Source organism: Ursus maritimus, unplaced genomic scaffold (genome assembly GCF_017311325.1).
Source record: "Ursus maritimus isolate PB19 unplaced genomic scaffold, ASM1731132v1 scaffold_35, whole genome shotgun sequence".
Classification (NCBI taxonomy): domain Eukaryota; kingdom Metazoa; phylum Chordata; class Mammalia; order Carnivora; family Ursidae; genus Ursus; species Ursus maritimus.
Window position 1 is genome coordinate 22,685,565 of NW_024426119.1, and position 18,667 is coordinate 22,704,231.

An 18,667-nucleotide genomic window follows, 5' to 3' on the forward strand; every position below is an offset into this window, starting at 1 on the left:
AAGAGGCTTAAATGTGGTGTGTCTACCTGAACAAACTGTTTAACCTCTTTTCTAATCTGTTCCACTTCTAAAATTCTAAAGTTCTAAAATTCTATCATTCCGCTGGCTACAGCTATAGCACTGGCTAGCACGAAACTATTCTTAAGCTATTTCCAAGACAACTGTCTTAACACTGTGCGTTTACTCTTAGATTTAAATAAGACATCTTAAAAAGAATAGGATCTCCTTGTGACCTACAAAGTTACTCTAACTTTTAAAAAGCAAATGTTGGGGCGCCTGGGTGGCTCAGTTATTAAGCGTCTGCCTTTGGCTCAGGGGATGATCCCAGGGTCCTGGGATCGAGCCCAGCATCAGGCTCCCTGCTCAGCAGGAAGCCTGCTTCTTCCTCTCCACATTCCCTCTGCTTCTATTCCCTCTCTCGCTGGCTGTCTCTCTGTCAAAAAAATAAATAAAATCTTTTAAAATCTTTAAAAAATAAATAAATAAATAGATAGATAAATAAATAAATAAGAAAAGTGACATGCGAATGGAGTTCCCAACCACCTTACTGTGACAATTTCCAGTATAAACAGTGGAAAGGATAAATTTTAGCATGCTGATCCCTACTCCCAAGGCCCCCTTGCAGAACAAGAACTTTTACCAGAAAGGAAACTAAGTGTGAAGTAAAGTCAAAGATAAGGAGGCACTGGGGCACACGGATGGCTCAGGCAGTTAAGCGTATGTCTTCAGCTCAGGTCATGACCCCAGAGTCCTGGGATCGAGTCCTGCACTGGGCTCCCTGCTCAGCCGGAAGTCTGCTTCTCCCTCTCCTTCTGCCTCTTCACCCCCCACCCCGGCTTGTGCTCTCTCTCTCGCAAATAAATAAATAAAATCTTAAAAAAAAAAAAAAAAAAGATGAAGCAGTGCTGAAAGAGGAATCAGGCAGAGGTTCCTGTATCTTTTTGCTCATAATACTGACCAATTGAGGGGAACCTGGGTGGCTCAGTCGGTTGAGCATCTGACACTTGATTTCAGCCCAGGTCATGATCTCATGGGTCTTGAGATCAGGCCCACGTTGGGCTTCCCGCTCAGTGGCAAGTCTGCCTGAGATTCTCTCCCTCTGCCCCTCTCCCCATTCTCTCTCTAATAATTAAATAAATATTTTAAAAAATCCTGACCAATCAAATGAAAAGAACCAGGAAAAAGACTATCCACTAAGAAGCCTACACAAATTCCTGTTTTTGATAAGAAAGGCTTAAATATCAGGTATGGGAAAAATTATCGCTGTATCTCTGAACTCAACTTGCAAGTGACCATACCTAAACCAATCATTCTAAAGTCACTGTGTAACTAAAGGTATTCATGACTCATGGTCCAAACAAAGGATATTTCTCAGCAAGCTCAGCTATTTTGCCAACCAAATTGACGATAATATATTCTTCTTTGCTCTGATGTAAATATTCAAGCATTTTCTGGACAATCACTGTTATATTTTGTGCATTAGTAATTCTGTAAAGAAGTTCCAGAGTCTATTTAAGAAAGAGGAATAAAAAATTAAAGGGTTTATAATCTATTTTCTTAAAATAGAACAGCTACTTAAACCTGTATTACTTATGCCTGTCTGTGCATGTGTATATACACACATACATACACATACAAAAATCCAGTCTTGCAAACTATATTTTCCACACTACCCAAACAATAGAAAACAGCCCTTCAGTGGGTTTGTCAGCTGAGGGCAAATGGCCTCTCAATAGACAAAGGCTGGTGGCTCAAGTGCTTCAAAGCCTTACAAGCCCTATCAGAATCTCAGGCAGCAAGGAAAAACCATGTTAGAGCCACTTTCACAGTGCTCAGGAACATACCTCTTACTTCTTCAAGTAAGATGAAGGAAAACCAGTACCACGGTAAGCTCCCATTTGGCTGGACTTTCTGAGGACCTACATTAAGGTTCTAAAACTACTGTAACTCCCAGAAATCAGTATGAGACCAAGGGCGGTACTGAGAAGGTATCATTTACTGGTATTTTAGGATCAACAACATTAGCTGCAAAAGAATTTCCACATATCGTATTTGTCAAACTTGTTCAAAATACCTTTAGCGCTCTTTATAATTTTTCAATCTTTACAGCCAGGATTTCAAGTACAAAAGATACCTGTTTCAGTTAATCTTTAGCTCCATTTAAAATCTACAAAAACACAGGTCCCCCTATCAATAGTTTTCAATTTATCTAGCTGTCTCAGACATGCTCCTTGTAGACTCTGAAGTATACATTATATATTTTTAGATAATTTACACCCAATTTATTTCCTACTCTAAGACCATGCAATTTAGCATTTCCAGAACTGCATGGGATATGGTATTAGGAACTGCATGGCTAGAGGTCTTTTATGCTAGCTCCTTCTTGTCTTCTTTCTCCCTGTAAGAAAGAAAGGTAATAAAACCAGTGAAAGGGAATCCCAGTTCGAAGCAACAGGCTACTTCATACCCAGGGACCAAAGTTCTTGATATGCAATTACTTATAGAGGTTAGATGTGACAGTGGCACCCAAAGAAACAGTACTGCAGTGCCTTCTTGGGGCACCACTGATATTCAATACCTTCCCCCAAAGAATTCAAACTACTTTTCTCACTACAGGTAAAAGACAAACAGATCAGACTTGATAATTTTAAACAGGTCAGACATGATAATTTTATTTTCCCTTTGACTCTCATTTTTAAATGAGAGCCTCCAAATTAAATATAGCAATAAGAAAAGTGTACCTAAGTCAACTCTGTTCAATTTGGTAGCCAATCACACAAAGAAAACACTTGCTCTATGTCTGTTCAAAGTGGAAGAGCCATATAATTATTAGTTATTGTCCTTTGGTGTCTTATCATTTTTCTGGGATGCCCACACATAGGAATTAGTATATCTATAAACTTCCCAGATTCATTTGAGGCAGGTAACAATTTTGGGAAGATTAAAAATATGAATGCAAAAAGAAAAAATATGGGACACCTGGGTGACTCACTCAGTTAAGCGTCCAACTCTGGATTCTGAGATCAAGCCTCACCCCAGGCTCCATGCCTGCTTAAGTTTCTGTCTCTCCCTCTCCCTATGCCCCCCCTTTTCTGCTCTCTCTCATAAAAAAAATCCCAGGGTCCTGGGATTGAGTCTTGTATTAGGCTCCCTGCTCAGCGGGGAGCTTGCTTCTCCCTCTCCCTCTGCCTCCCCTGCCTGCTCATGCTCTCTCTCTTGCTCGTGCTCGCTATCAAATAAATAAATCTTAAAAAAAAAAGCACCTTTTTAAAATTCAAAATGTATAAACTTATCTTTTAAAGTTATAATTGCTTAATGAAATAGTGTTCTTTCAATAAGCTATTTTCACTCATTGCTTTTAAGTAATTTAGATGTTCAATAAATTAACTTTATTTTTTAAATAAAAAATAAAAATATCTACTCATAGGTCCCATATACCATTTTAAATGAAGGTACAGAGTAATTTCTTTCATGAAAATTAACAGAAATACTTATATGGACACTCAAGTGGACACTGAAACTATTCTACAAAAGGAAAAAGTTGAAAAAAATTAAGTAAATTATACAACTTTCCTTCCAAGCAGTTCAAATCATTTTGGGGATATTTTTATTAATTCTTTCAAAATTCCTACATAGTTAATAAAGAATGCATTAGCCTACTTTACAGATGTTAAGGAGAATATGAACAAATATTAATAGTCATAAATTACACTTTAAGTTGTGTTAACAGAAAGACCTGGAAACAGAATTCAATTCTTCTCTTGGACCAAAAAGATATTAATGAATCCATACAAGTAACTGAACCCAGATCCTCCAACTCATAGTTTAAATCCATTTGTGAGGATACTGACACAAGGCCTTTTTAGAAAAGCTCCTTAAATTTCAGTAGAAAGAATAAAATATACTCAACAGTTAAAATACATGTCTGTGTGTATACATATACACATACACAATGCCCACTACTCTATTCTCTTCATAATACCAAAGAAAAGTTTAGAAGTTCTAACACTCTGCATACGCTATTCAAAATAACAGTTTACCTCTCTTTTAATAATGGGATCAGGATGGTCTAAGCATTCAATTATTGTCATCTGGTGCTGAAGAGCCAGAGTGGGATCCTGTTGGATAACATAGGTAAGAGCCTTCAGTCCTAGAAACAAAGATTAAGTTATACAACTGACTGGAAACAAATAACCAGCAAATTTCAAGAGCTCTCTTTGTAATTTCTGTCAAAATTATCTAATCAACTTGGGGCATTTGGGTGACTCAGTCATGATCTAAGGGTCATGAGATTGTGCCCTGTATCAGGCTCCACCCTCAGCAGGGAGTCTGCTTGAGATTCTCTCTCCCCCTGCTCTGCCCCTCCCCATTCACGTGTGCATGCACGCACGTGCTCTCTCTCTAATAAATAAGTAAAATCTTTTTTAAAAATTATCTAATCATCTTACCTAAATATTTGAGATTTATTTTAGGTGACAGAACAAATTTTCCAATGCACTTGGCCGCCTTCTCAAGTAATTCTGATTTAGGATAAATAGAATAAACTGTATGTACACATTCAAACAGAATAGCTAGAATAGAAAGAAAATATAAAATATCAGGGATCACGTTAAGGCATAATAAAGGAACATACTTGTATAGAATTCACAACAAAACAAACTAATTAAAGGTCAGTTTTAGTAAAAAATCTTATTTATGGAAAATGTTCAAAGATAGGAACCTTGTTGTTTTCAGGCTTAGAGTAATTAGGATTATGTTACCACAGCACAATCTAAAGAGAATTATCTATATATTAATAGATAAAAATGATGAATTAATTCACGAAACAAGTATTTACTGAACACCTCCTATGTGCCAGGCATTGTTGTAATAGTATGGATACAGCAGTGGGGAAAAAAGACAAAAACCCCTGCCCTTAAGGAGTTCACATTCTAATGGACACATAGGTAATGTGTTCATTATTCCTATACAAACAGATATTTCCAACACTCCTTGAATACTTTAAAATAATTTGTTTTTAGGCAGTTTCTACCACTTATACACAGAAACAATATATGTAAGTTTATTTTAATATAATCATTTTAGAATGCTATAGCATTCATTTCAAAGTAGGACCACTTCATGAAAATCCTCAAGTCAGTTCTTTAAAGCCAACCTCAAAGAACATAGAACCATCAACTGAACATCTTGATAGTGTCCAAATTTGATTTTCTAACATAAAGATCTGATAAATCTGATAGATGATCAAAGTTGACACTAAAATTTTTTTCAAACTCTTTTGAAGAGCCTGAGTCAAGGAGCTGGAGCCTTGCCACGGTAAAGAAGATCCAGTGAACTATCACTATGTCTGGCACGTGCTGTGGAATCACAGCGATGACAAGGGAGACATAGAATCAGCAGACTTAACAGTTCTACTACAAGTTGAAGCATATCCAAGTGTCCTTGATAGGACCACTTCTCCATTTCCAAAAGCCTAAAAAAACAATCGGATACTTTTTTGTGTACAAGACAGATCTTGAGTATTCAACTAGCTATGTTTACACTGCTAAGTTGCCTATCAATTGATTTACACCTAAATTTTGTGTAAAAAGCTTTATACAAACCTTTTCTATGGAGAAAGAAAGAAAATAAATCAGAAATATAAATTTCTCTTTAAGAAGGGAATGGACTTTAAAGAAAAACTTACAAAGTAAGTTAATTAAACCTAAAAAAAGACTCTGTATATTCAGATGTTGTGCTGTAAAATGTCCTTACTCTATGCTATGAAAAAAAGAGACTTTATGAGTTCATGAACTAAACAAAGAAAGGCTTGGTCAAGTGACTACCAACTAAGGCAGAAGTGGATAAATCGCTACTAAATCCAGCCCTTGCTCTACTTTTGCAAGCCTGTGAACTAAGAATAATTTTTACATTTTTTTACTGAGATATAACTGATATATAACTTATATTAGTCTCAGGTGTACAATTACATTTTTTAAAGGTTGTGAAAAAGGGGTGCATAGGTGGCTCAGTCAGTTGGGTATCTGACTCTTGGTTTTGGCTCAGGTCATGAGCTCAGGGTCTTGAGATCGAGCCCCACGTCAGGCTCCCTGCTCAGTGGAGAGTCTGCCTGAGATTCTTTCCCCCTTCCACTCCTTCCCCCTTCCCCTCAGCTCCTCACCCTTCCCTCCCACTCGCACTATCTCTAAAATAAACAAAATCCTTAAAAAAATAAAAATATATAAATAAATTTTAAAAATTAAGGTTGTGAAAAAACAAAACAAAGGAGAATTTATGACAGAAACCTATGTTACCTACAAAGCCTAAAATATTTACCACCTGGCCCCCTTCTGAGAAAAAGTTTGCCAAACCCTGAACTTACAGGCCAGTCCTAAGTAAGATTAAAAATAATGCTGCTCCAGAGCACCTGGGTGGCTCAGTCAGTTAAGCGTCTGCCTTCGGGTCAGGTCATGATACCTCCGTCCTGGGATTGAGCCCCACATTGGGCTCCCTGCTCAGTGGAAAGCCTATTTCTCCCTCTCCATCTGCCCCTCCCCTCCACTCATGTGCTCTCGCTCTCTCTTAAATAAATAAAAATCTTTGAAAAAAAATAATGATGCTCCATTTTCTACTGTAATTGACATGGTTTCCTTTACAGATCCCTGCCAGTCAGAACTCTTCTGCTATCTGTGTTACTACAAAAGGTTCTCATTACTCACCTAAACTTTTTTAGATGCTTATTAAGATTTCTGGAAAGCTAGTACAGGTAAAATTAATAGTTAGAAAATTGCACTTATTAGTCAACTTAGGCATAAATGAGCTGAAAAAGAATTTAACAGGTTAATTATTTTTCCACTGGAACAAAGTCCTTTTATTCCTCAGCTCTACAAAAATCTGAGTATAAGTCTACAAAATGAAATAGCAGCCACCCTGCTGTCTCCCCTCTACAGTGGTTTCAAAAAAAGTGCTTCTGAGGATTTCTAAACATAAAAACACAATGTGAAGTTTTATTTTCTCTTCTAGAGCAACCCACGTCCTAACCAAAATATCATCAAGTAAAAATTATCAAATTAAAAGTTAATAACATTCTAACATTCCTGACACTGTGGTTTTATCATAGGTATTTTGGGTTGGATTATGCACAAAATTTGAAGTTCCACTCATACCATATCCTTCAAACTAGACTTCACTTTCATATGAAGTAAATCTCTATCTACTGATCCGACTCTGGCAGGGAGATGTGGGTACTACCCTATGGGAGTGGAAGCCCAGGTTCTCCTTTGATACTTGGGAGAAGCAAGGGATCCTTGTTCCTTCTGGGTGGGGGATGGGAACATCTGCTGATACTATCCTGCTTGGGAAAGGAAGGGGCATTACTTCATTAGTACTCCCTACATGGCCTCCACTGACACCACTGGGGTGGCCTGAGTATCCCTGACCAGTGGTGAAGGCTCCAACTCTCCACTAGGCTTCTCTAACACCACCCCAGCAAAGAGGGGAGAGGTACTTTGTTAACCCCCTATTCTTAAATATGTGAAATCCAGGCTTCCCACATCATGAGGAGGGTGTGCCCCTCCTCAACACCTGGCAGGAATGAAATTCTGGCTCTTCTCTTGGGCTTCTCCACCAGGAGTCCAGTGGAGGGTTGGGAAGCTGGTTACACCTGGTGAGGTGGAATTCTTGGCTTTCCACTTAGTCTTTTCTGCCATGATATAATTTGTTGTGTATGATGCTTGGCTGGGAGAGAGGCTACTGTCTAAAAGTTTTCTATCTTGCTACTTTGCCCTTTTCTTGTCAGTCCTTTGGCTAGACAGCAGGCTTTTTTCTTGGGGCATTTTTGTCTGCGCCCATCAGCATTTCCAGGTTGCTGGCTCTCCAGTACCCAGTTTGGGGACTATGAGGCAAAAAGAAAACCCAGGGTACTCACCGTGGTGTTGTTCCTTGCATCCCAAGGTCCCTAACCAGTCTACCTTCGTTTCTCCACCTTTCAGTCATATGTTAATTTTACATATAATATCCACTAAGTGGGAAAAACAGGGAAATGCACGTCTATCTACTTTTGATGGTTCTGTTCCTTGTACTCCATTTTATATAATCTCCCAATTTATTAAACAGCTTACTAGTACCCTGCCTAAAAATCTTCCATATCTCTGGATTTATACAGTATAAAGTCCAAATCCATTTGGCTCCCGCGAGAGGACCTCTAAAATATGGCCTTTCCACTGCTCCCACTATGAACGGTCCATGCAGGCTGTGGTAAGTCAATATGCTCTGAAACAGTTTTAAACATCCCCACTTCTGCACCTTCTCTCTCATGTTCCCTCTGCCTAGACCGCCTAGACTTCCCTTCTGGCTATCTGAATCCTACCTACCTTTCAGGGCTCCATTACATCAATAAATCCTTATGTGTGGCCTCAGGCCCACAGTGATCTCTACCACCTCTGGACTCCTGTAATATTTATTCCCCGCACCACCCTCTTAGCATTCTACCTTATACTGGTATTATGCTTTCATATATAAGCTATTTCTCCCATTATACTGTAAATTCCTTGAAGGCAAAGACTGTATTTTACACTTCTTCATATGCTCTATATCACTTTGTACAATGCCTGGTACATAACAGTAGTCAATAAATGTCTATGATGTGCTTTATGTCTTGATTTAACATTAAGGTAAGTTGTAATAATAGAACTGTCATAAAAATATGGTTTAGAAAGTATAAAGACTAAAATCCAATCCGATAACTGATAAAAGTAATCTTCTTTTCCTTTAATTCAATTAAAACATATTACTCATTGATTAACCCAGTGCCAGATACTGGGTAGACACAGTCTCTTCCCTTATGAAGTTCATAATTTAAAATTCACATTCTTAAGCAATAAAATATTTATGTTAGCACTACTAGAGAACAGTCTACCATTGATAAAATCACTGTAAGTTATAAACCATATCAATACAAAAAGGGGGGGGAGCCTAACAATGGAAAGATTAATAAAGGAAACAAACAATAAGGTTTCCATGTCAAGGTGAACACTGGACTGACAGCCTACAAAGAAATGAACTGATGGTGTTGGTCCCAGAAATCACAATAAAGGAAAGGTGCCCTAGCGGAGAACATTAAAAAATATTTCCTCAGGTATACAGCATTCTCCAAATCAAAGGAACGGGTAACAGTGGCTATCTCTAAGAAGGGGAACTGGGTGGTGGGTGGTAAGGGTCAAAGAGACACTTACTGTTCACTGTATACCTTTGTGTGTACCTTTTGAATTTTGAACCATGTGCATACATTACCTATTCAAAAAAATAAAATTAAAGCTGAAATGTCAATTACCAAAAAAACAAAAACAAAAACTTTCTGTAAGAAAAAGAAAAGCAGATCCTTGACTAATTCTAAACAGAACTCCTTGAGAGCCTTTTAAATTCATCCTACACGCTAATTATATCTCAAAACTTTTTAACTTGGCTGCCTGCAAAGACTCTCACACTTTTCTGGATCTTCTGACAGTTCCTAGCCAAACCACCTGTGTCAGTAAGGACCATCCTTACCTCTGGCCTGACTCTTCTCATTAGACAGCAGGATCCTGGAGAGTATCAACTGATCATTATGCTATACACTCATAAGGGCAGGGACTGTGTCTACCTCATTTTCCTTTAATCTCCCGGACTCATCATGGAGAAATAAATCAATCAACTCTTTTCTCAATCTCTCCCTAGTTTACAAATCAAGTTTTTGTTTTGTAAGCCTTCAATAAATACTGGTTGAACAAATGAATAAATCACTTTTATTGCCTTAATTACCATTTATACATGCAAAACATAAATCTATCCTTTAAAATTTACCATTTCAATTCACTATCATGTACATTATCACGCCCGTACTAGTCTTACACATGCAATCCTTTCTTCTTATTCCTACTTCATCTTTGTCAAGCACTTTTGCTTACAGTTAAACTGGTGCAATTTCTGCCCTCTAGTCCACCCTATGTTTCTACAATCATTGTCCTTAAAGATTCACAGCTTATCACTGACTGAAAGAACAAGTAATGATCTTCCTCCCTATTTCACAGTACTTTACTAGATTAAGAAATGACTTCTCATCTGAGTTAATCTCTCAATGTCTCTTTACTGCTCTTCTCCAGAGCACGCAAAATTCAAGCTGTTTTACTTTGCTTCTGAATATTTCCAAATAGCCCAATTTCTTTACTGAGCTTTTTCAAACTAATCAATAAAGAACTAATAGTTCACCCCTTCACAGTCAATTAGATGCTTAGTGAATAGAAAACAATTTCAATAGAAAAACAATTTCTATTAAAAAATAAAATATTTAGAAAAGAGAGATAATTTTAATAATGAACTTAGGTCAACATTTAAAACAATGCCGTAATTTCAAATTATTTCTATTAGTTATCTAATGCTTGCATTGAAAAATAATAACCCAAAGAACCATCTTAAAAATTAACACACAGAATTCTTTTGGAATTTACAGTATTCTAACACACATTTTGCTACAATCCTGAAAAACACTGTTAATCATTAGAGTAGCATTTACATGTTACCTACCATATGTGACATTGTGATTTAACTCGGCTCTTCGTAAGGATTCATCAAGAACATCATACATTAATTCACTTGTCCTGTTTAAAAGATATTTTATTTGCAGTAGAATTATAGTATTATAACTCAATAAAACAGTTTTTCAAACTTCTCTCTCTTTAAAACTGAGGATCTACAGAAAAGAAGTGAAAGAAATTCATTTTATGAAGTTATGGGAATTTCACTTCTTCAAGATTCCATTTGCTCTTTTTCATGAGTTTAATTTCCTGCTTTATCAAAGCTGACTAGTCAAGGGAGAGATAACCATAAGTCAATCAACTCTTTCCTCTACCTGTACCTAGTCTATGAATCAGGCTTTTGTTTGGTTGAACACACTACCTTTCATAATTTCATTTATAATAAAATAAGCTACCTGCTTCAAGTTACTACAGTAATACCTCACACATCCAGATTATTCCAGACAGTAACCATATAGTTTTTTAAAAATATTCAAATACTTTCTTTGAACAGCACCAAGGTCTCTGGAAAAAAAATTGTAACTTTCATTCACATTAAATATAAATTACGTTTTGTGAAATGGGTTTCTACCATTCCTATGTCTTCACGGTTACTGATTACAGTTACAGTAACTGGACTGAGGTAGATACTGTAAGAAAATGCAGTGCTTTGTAGAGCACTCTGCCTCCAAACCTAGAAAAATCCTCAGCAAGAGGTCAGTGTGAAACTATGGCTTCTCAACTGGCATTTCTGTCTATGTTTTATAAATTCAAAAAGCACTAAGAGAAAAAAAACTACCATCAACATACAATACACAGAGTAGTCTTGCAGAGAAACTTCACTGTAAAACAAACAGATCAAAATCATACGAGGCTACACAAATAACACATGATGTACGCTATATCTTTTTCAGAAAATTTCTTTTTTCCAAATACACAGCTGTAAAATTTAATTTGAAGTCCATGTGCTTTTGTTCTGTCTTGACTAAAGTGTAACTATCCAGTGAGAATCCTGAACCATATTCTAAAATCCCTCATTTTATTGTGTAAGCACTTTTTCCAGCCAATAACCACAAAGCAGACATTACTCCCTCCCCTGCCCCAAATTTGGTAATACTACACCTAGATTACAGTCTAGTTTCTCAATTTTAAAAGCCAATGTCTGGCATAAGAGTCATAATTAACCACATGAAAATGTGGAAACATTTGCAGACATGATCAAGAACATTAATAACCTAAGACGAAGAATGCTATAAAACACAAGAAAATATTCAAACGATATAAAAGAATATAAATATAAGAAGACTTTTACAGTAAATTAGCTCTTTTAATTAAATACATTAGAACCTGTTATAAAATGACATTTTTACTTTGCACACTAAGCTAAGCATGTCTTAAGAAATACAAAATTTGTGTTAACGTGAAATCTCAGAGTTGGGACAACAAAGGAGAAAATATTCTAATGTTCCACAACATCATAAGAGTTCCACTCTTTATTCATTTCATTGAGCCTAATTCTGTTCAACTGAGCTCTCTGGAGGTAAGCACTCTCTTTGTACATATTCTTTGTAATTGTACATATTCCCCAAATTCATCCATAAAGTTCGAAAGAAGAAAGATACTGACTTAATGAATTTAGTAAATTCACTAAATGCCTCCAAAGTTACTTCATGACAACATATGGTCACTGGATCTTTTTAGACCAGCGAGGTCTGGTTGCATTACCATGATATTCGTGATTTTAAAACAGAATTCCAGTGAACTCCAACTAGAGCTACACAAAAGGACAGGCTGGATTATATAAAATAAAATTAGGACAAACATTTCTAATGTGCGTATCTACTCTCGTCACCTCCAGGTTTTTTTACTTAGGTTTCGATCAGGCATTGAGATTCAGAAACACATAAAAAATAACATGGCAATACCAGGAGTGATATAGTCCAATTAGCTCTCATTAGGAGCTTGCAAACAGATGAACACTGACATGACACTGACAAGGCATTACTAAGAGCAAGAGCCTAGAAGACAATCCCTTTGTAAAGCCAGGCTAAAGAATTAGAAGGTACCCCACTGCATGGAGGAGAACCACCTCTCATAAAGTCAAAACACTGATCAGCAAAATTTTTTTTTTTTAGCAAATATTTTCTTAGGACAGAAACACATTAAGGACTCAAGCTATGGTCCTTGCTCTCAAGGGAACTAAAATCTAGTTGGACTTGCTCTTGAACAGTTCAGGAAAAAAATTTTAAAATATGTGCGCACACATGCACATATATAGAGAGTGAGAAAGAACAATTAACAAATGCAAATAAATGATGTCTGTAGGTAAAGGGTATAAGGAAGCTTCTCATACTGTTCTTGGAACTCTTCTATAAGTTTGAAAACCATGGCAAAATAAAAAGTTACAAAAAATATATATAATTGAAGAGACACCCATAAAAAGTTTAATATGAAGTACTGGCTAAAAGAGTAACTCAGACAAATGAATTAAGATGAAGCACTCACACCCAACCAGAGCAAGAGTCAGCAAACTATAGTCTGCGGGCCTGTCCTAGCTGGATGTTTGCTTTTGTATGGCTGCAGGATAAGAATGGTTTTTACATTTTTAAATGATTGGGGGGAAAAAAATCAAAAGAATAATATTTCACAACAAAAAAGATTATATGAAACTCAAGTTTAATGTCCATAGAAAGTTTTTTTGGAACACAGAAATGTTCATTCATTTACATATTGTCTATGGCAGCTTTTAAGCTATGCAACAACAGGCTTGAATGGCTGCAACAGACAACATACAGCCCACAAAGCTTAAAATATTTATTGTCTGGCCCTTTACAAAAAGTTTCTCGATCCCTAAACTAGAATGATTAAGAAGGCTTCATGAAAGATATGGAGCCTCAAAGGTCCCTTTCCATATGAGCAGGATTTAGATAAGCAGAGAGCTAGGATTATCCTAGCAACCTGTTATGTATTTCTTACGGTAGTTTATTTATCATTATTAAGCCAATTAAACACTGGGAGAATCTGACTTATGAAACTTCTAGGTGAAGGGCTATCAGGGTATCAAATTTACTTAGAATTAGTTTACCTTTGATCATCTTTTCCTAGAAGACCTAGTATTCTCAAGAGCTGGATTTGTATCCATGGCGCTGGCACACTGTGGTAATTGAAATCTACTGGGAGCTTTCCTCCAACTACTTGCTTCAATATTGTTACAAAACTCCCCGTCAAGTCTTTATATCCAGATGAATTCTCCTATACCCAAAAAACAAAACAGAAAATGTTCTGTTAATAATAATGTCTTATCAAATATTAAATAGACCTGGTTGAAATGCCATACAGAATCTAACTTAGTATATGTTCAGTTAGAAGTTTCATGTGCACATTTAATAAACAGTACTCTAATCTAATTAGTTTGATTTCTTCCTTGATGAAACTCCCTTGGCTACCTGATCCAAAGCTGAATCATCCCCCAAAAAGCTTCCACCAATAGCTACTTGTCCCCACACAGAATCTTAATCACATTTCATAAATTCTTATAATTACATCTTATATAGAATTTTACTAGCCAATATCAGCAATTAAATCGAAAAGGGAAAAGAACTGGCATACTGAAAAGGGACAGCATTATTTCTACTTTTGATGAAAATCAAGGCCCGTGTGCAATCTCTGAACTTTGTCTGCAAAAAAGACTTCTCACGTAAACGATCTAAATGTGCTCTGGGTGGAAGAGCACCCAGCACAGTCAAGACTCCTCAAACATTCAAACCTCCCCAAATCAGTGCATCTGTCTTTTAAAAATTAACTAACCCCATAGTATTTAAACATACTTGTGTTTCTGAATGAGTGTGCTTTGATCATCCATCTACTAATCTCTTGGACTGGGGAAATTACATACACATTCCTCAAAGTAAACATCAGATTCTTCATTGTAATTTTTATTTCATTATTAAGGACATATTTTTAGAAGGGAAATAACAGCTCTTTCAAAGTTTAGTGAACATTAGAGGAAAAATAAGATTTAACATCAAATATCGATTTATACCAATCTATTTTGGAGCACAATGCATAAAAATGAAGACAATCTTCAATTCTGTAATTGTAAACTGAATTCAATAACATATGCCATTTTGTTTTATAATACTCATGGAGTCTCTCACGTATATATAAAACATACAAAGGGTTTCAGGCAATACACTGGGGCTGAATTAGTATAAACCTGTATCACCACTGAGAAAATTTTACCATACCACTCAACCTTCCCTTTTCATCTGACACAGTATCAGTGTAAGGAGTCAACACTGTAGTCTATATACCTTGCACAACCTCCATTGACTCTCTTCATTCCTATAAGCTGTTAGACATCTCAGGAAGTTGTATAAAAGAAAGTCACTGCTTCGGACACCTGGGTGGCTCAGTTGGTTAAGTGTCTGCCTTTGGCTCAGATCATGATCTGAGAGTCCAAGGATGGAGCCCCATACCAGGCCCTGGGTCACGCTCCGCGCTCAGGGAGGAGTCTGCTTCTCTTTCTCCCTACGTCCCTCCCCCACTTGTGTGCGCTCTCTCTCTCTGATATAGAAATAAAATATATTTCTTTTAAATTTAAAAGAAAGTCACTGCTTGAAAAATCACAAATCTGCAAATTTCAATCACGTTCTATAGCTACCATTTTTCCATGCATCTTTAGTAACTTAAAAAAACTTGGTCCTTTAAGAGAGACTAATTCTGTAATATGCCAACAACTCATGCTATCAAACTACTTGCAAAAATTACTATTAAATAATCAATAATAAAAAATAGTCAATAATAAAAACTTGAAATGTTAATTAAGCATTTTACTGAAAAATCTGAGTTTTCTTTTAATTCCATAATTACACTTTTCTAATGGCAACTACTAAGTACCTCCTGACATTTCCAACTCACCTTAATCATCCTAAAGTATATGTGCAAAGAAGCAGCCATGACCCCAACATCTCTGTCACAAAGTGCTTTCCGAAACTTAATGTGAATATGCTGTACTTGATTAGGAGCAATGAGATGGAATTTATATAATGCCAGAACAGCTTTTCTTCGTATGATCTCCCTAAAGATAAAAAATAAAATTTAAACAAACCATCTGACTTGTCAGGCATTTAGTCTGAAAAGACTGTAGATGAGACGATTTCAAAATATCAGCTATTACCTTAATATAAAAAGAAAGAATTATACATTTATTGTTAATTTCTTTATTCTAATCCACCAAACTATATAAAGTGGCTATCTCCAAGAGGTAAGACCTCAAGAGACTAACTGCCCACGTTATATATTTCGTTAGCTACATAATTTTTAGTAACAAGCATGTATTTATTACTTTTGAAACCAGAACAAACAAGGAAGATAAGCTCCTTAATTCCCTAATTCCATTTTTGAAAGCCATCTCTCTAGGAACTGGGAAAAGAATCAACAATTCTAATCTGTAAGAGGTAATTCTGCCTAGTAATATTGAACAGTTTCTTTATTGATATTGAAATTCTCATTAACATTCTACCTTTTAAAATTTCTTTTTCTGTACCATGGGCAAGTATATTCCAAACACTTCAGGGAGGCAGGGCAATAGAAAGGGAGACTCACATTAAAAGATGTTACTCTTCCCCTTGCCCAGTTCATGTTTCAAAAATGTCATTCCAGTGAAGGGGATGGTAGGAGCACCTGGGTGGGTCAGTGGGTTGACCGTTTGCCTTCAGCTCAGGTCATGATCTCGGGGCCCTGGGATTGAGCCCCGTGAGCCCCGCATCAGGCTCCCTGCTCAGTGGGGAGTCTGCTACTCCCGCTGCCTCTCCCCCCCACACCCACTCCCCACTCATGCTTGCTCTCTCTCAAATAAATAAAAACTTTAAAAAAAAAAAAACTTAGTTTTTTTGACTGTTTCCTTGGCTGTGCAGAAGCTTTTTATCTTGATGAAGTCCCACAAGTTCATTTTATCTTTTGTTTCTCTTGCCTTTGGAGATATGTCATGAAAAAGGTTGCTGTGGCCGATGCTGCCTATGCTCTCCTCTAGGATTTTGGTGGATTCCTGTCTCACATCGAGGTCTTTCGTCCATTTGGAATTTATCTTTGTGTATGGTGTGAGAGAGTGGTCAAGTTTCATTCTTTTGCATGTAGCTGTCCGATTTTCCCAGCACCATTTATTGAAGAGACTGTCTTTTTTCCACCGGATGTTTTTTCCTGCTTTATCAAAGATTAGTTGCCCAAAGAGCTGAGGGTCCATTTCTGGGCTCTCTATTCTGTTCCATTGGCCTATGTGTCTGTTTTTGTGCCAGTACCATGCTGTCTTGGTGATCACAGCTTTGCAGTACAGCTCGAAATCCGGCATTGTGATGCTGCCAGCTTTGTTTTTCCTTTTCAACAATTCCTTGGTGATTCGGGGCCTTTTCTGCTTCCACACAAATTTAAAGGCTGTTTATTCCAGTTCTTTGAAAAATGTCATTGGTATTTTGATCGGGATAGCATTGAAAGTGTAGATTGCTGTGGGTAGCATGGACATTTTAACTATATTAATTCTTCCAAAAAATAATAAATCTGCTGGAGAAAAAAAGAATATATACAAAACCCTTATAGCTAACATCGTACTTAGTGGTGAGAAATTTGAAGTTTTCCACTAAGATTATGTACAAGACAAGAATGTCCATTCTTAATACTCTTATTCAATATTATACTGGAAGTCCTTGTTAATGCAATATGCAAAAAAAGGAAATAAAATAAGTATCATGAAAGAATGTGCATAACTGTCTTTTTTCACAGATGACATGATTGTCTATGTAGAAAGTCCAAAAGAATCAACAAAAAATTCCTGGAACTAATAAGAGATTGTAGCAAGCTTGTGGAATATAAAGTTAATATACAAAAGTCAATTGTTTTCCTGGATACCAACAATGAAAACGTGGCATTTAAAATTAAAAACACATTACCATTTACATTAGCCCCTCCAAAAAAAATACTTAAGTTTAAATCTAACAAAATATGTACAAACTCTATAATGAGGAAAACTCTAAAACTCTGTGATTGAAATCAAAGAACTAAATAAATGGAAAGGTAGTCCACATTCATGTAGAGGAAGACCTAATATTATAAAAATGTCAGTTCTTTACAACTTGATCTGTAGATTTCATGCAATCCCAATCAAAATTTCAGCCAGTTATTTTGTGGAAATTGACAAACTGATTCTAAAATTTATATAGAGAGGTGAAAGATGCAAGATAGCCAAAACAATACTGAAGGAGAAGAACAAAGTTGGAGGACTGACACTAGCCAACCTCAAGACTTACTATAAAGCTACAATAACCAAGACAGTGTGGTATTGGTAAAATAATAGACAAATAGATCAATGAAACAGAATAAAAAGCCCAGAAAGAGACTCACATAAATATAACTTTACATCAAAAACCAGGGATGTACTGTATGGCGACTAACATAATATAATAAAAATATTATTATGAAAAAAATTTTAAAAAAATAAAACAAGACAAGACAAGCAAAAAAAAAGAATTCAAAGTTTAGGAGAATCTAAGACTTACTCGAAAATTAAGCAAAATAAAACATTTTTACTATGTAACTTACACCTCAGTTGAAAAAAAAACAAAAATCTTCACTGATGATTTAACTGTGAAAACTGACAAAACTTTGTACATTAACAAACTACCACTAAAGTTTAAACAGCTTAAATAATCTTTAATAAATCATGTGAAATTTATTCAAGGTCCTAATGTCCAATACTCCTGTCAATGTGAATGTTCATCATGAGATATTAAAAGGAGCACCTGCTTTCAAATCTTTATCCTAATAAATGTATACCAGCAAAATAAAATAAATAAATAAATAAAAATAAAAACACAACGAAGAGGGAAGTTTACACTAATCTACACTTAATTTGTAATAGATAATGTCTAGCACATAAGAAGCAAAAATAACAAGTTGCTATCCTATATTCTAATGTAATTTCCAAGGAAGTATATTCCTTGTTATTCTCACTCATACCTATTTCTAAATATTTCATATTTGCAGGCTATGCTGGCAGTGCTCATAACGGCAGCAAATGTCACAAAAGTGAAGTATTTACTTTTAGGATTCCTTAATACGTATTTCTGTTGCTTAAAATCATAGAT

General features: G+C 36.1%; 1 protein-coding gene across 1 annotated transcript in view; it reads right to left on the bottom strand.

Annotated features, from left to right (window-relative positions):
• The window catches only part of AP4E1 (adaptor related protein complex 4 subunit epsilon 1), a 58,364-nt gene that overhangs the window by 28,127 nt on the left and 11,570 nt on the right, over nt 1-18,667 (bottom strand). Inside the window, exons 6-11 of the mRNA XM_040620642.1 lie at nt 15,450-15,609; nt 13,615-13,781; nt 10,540-10,613; nt 4,449-4,571; nt 4,041-4,150; nt 1,369-1,508 (exon numbers count right to left, since the gene is read on the bottom strand). Coding sequence (XP_040476576.1) covers nt 1,369-1,508; nt 4,041-4,150; nt 4,449-4,571; nt 10,540-10,613; nt 13,615-13,781; nt 15,450-15,609 — 774 coding nt within the window. The remainder of the gene's footprint in view (nt 1-1,368; nt 1,509-4,040; nt 4,151-4,448; nt 4,572-10,539; nt 10,614-13,614; nt 13,782-15,449; nt 15,610-18,667) is intronic.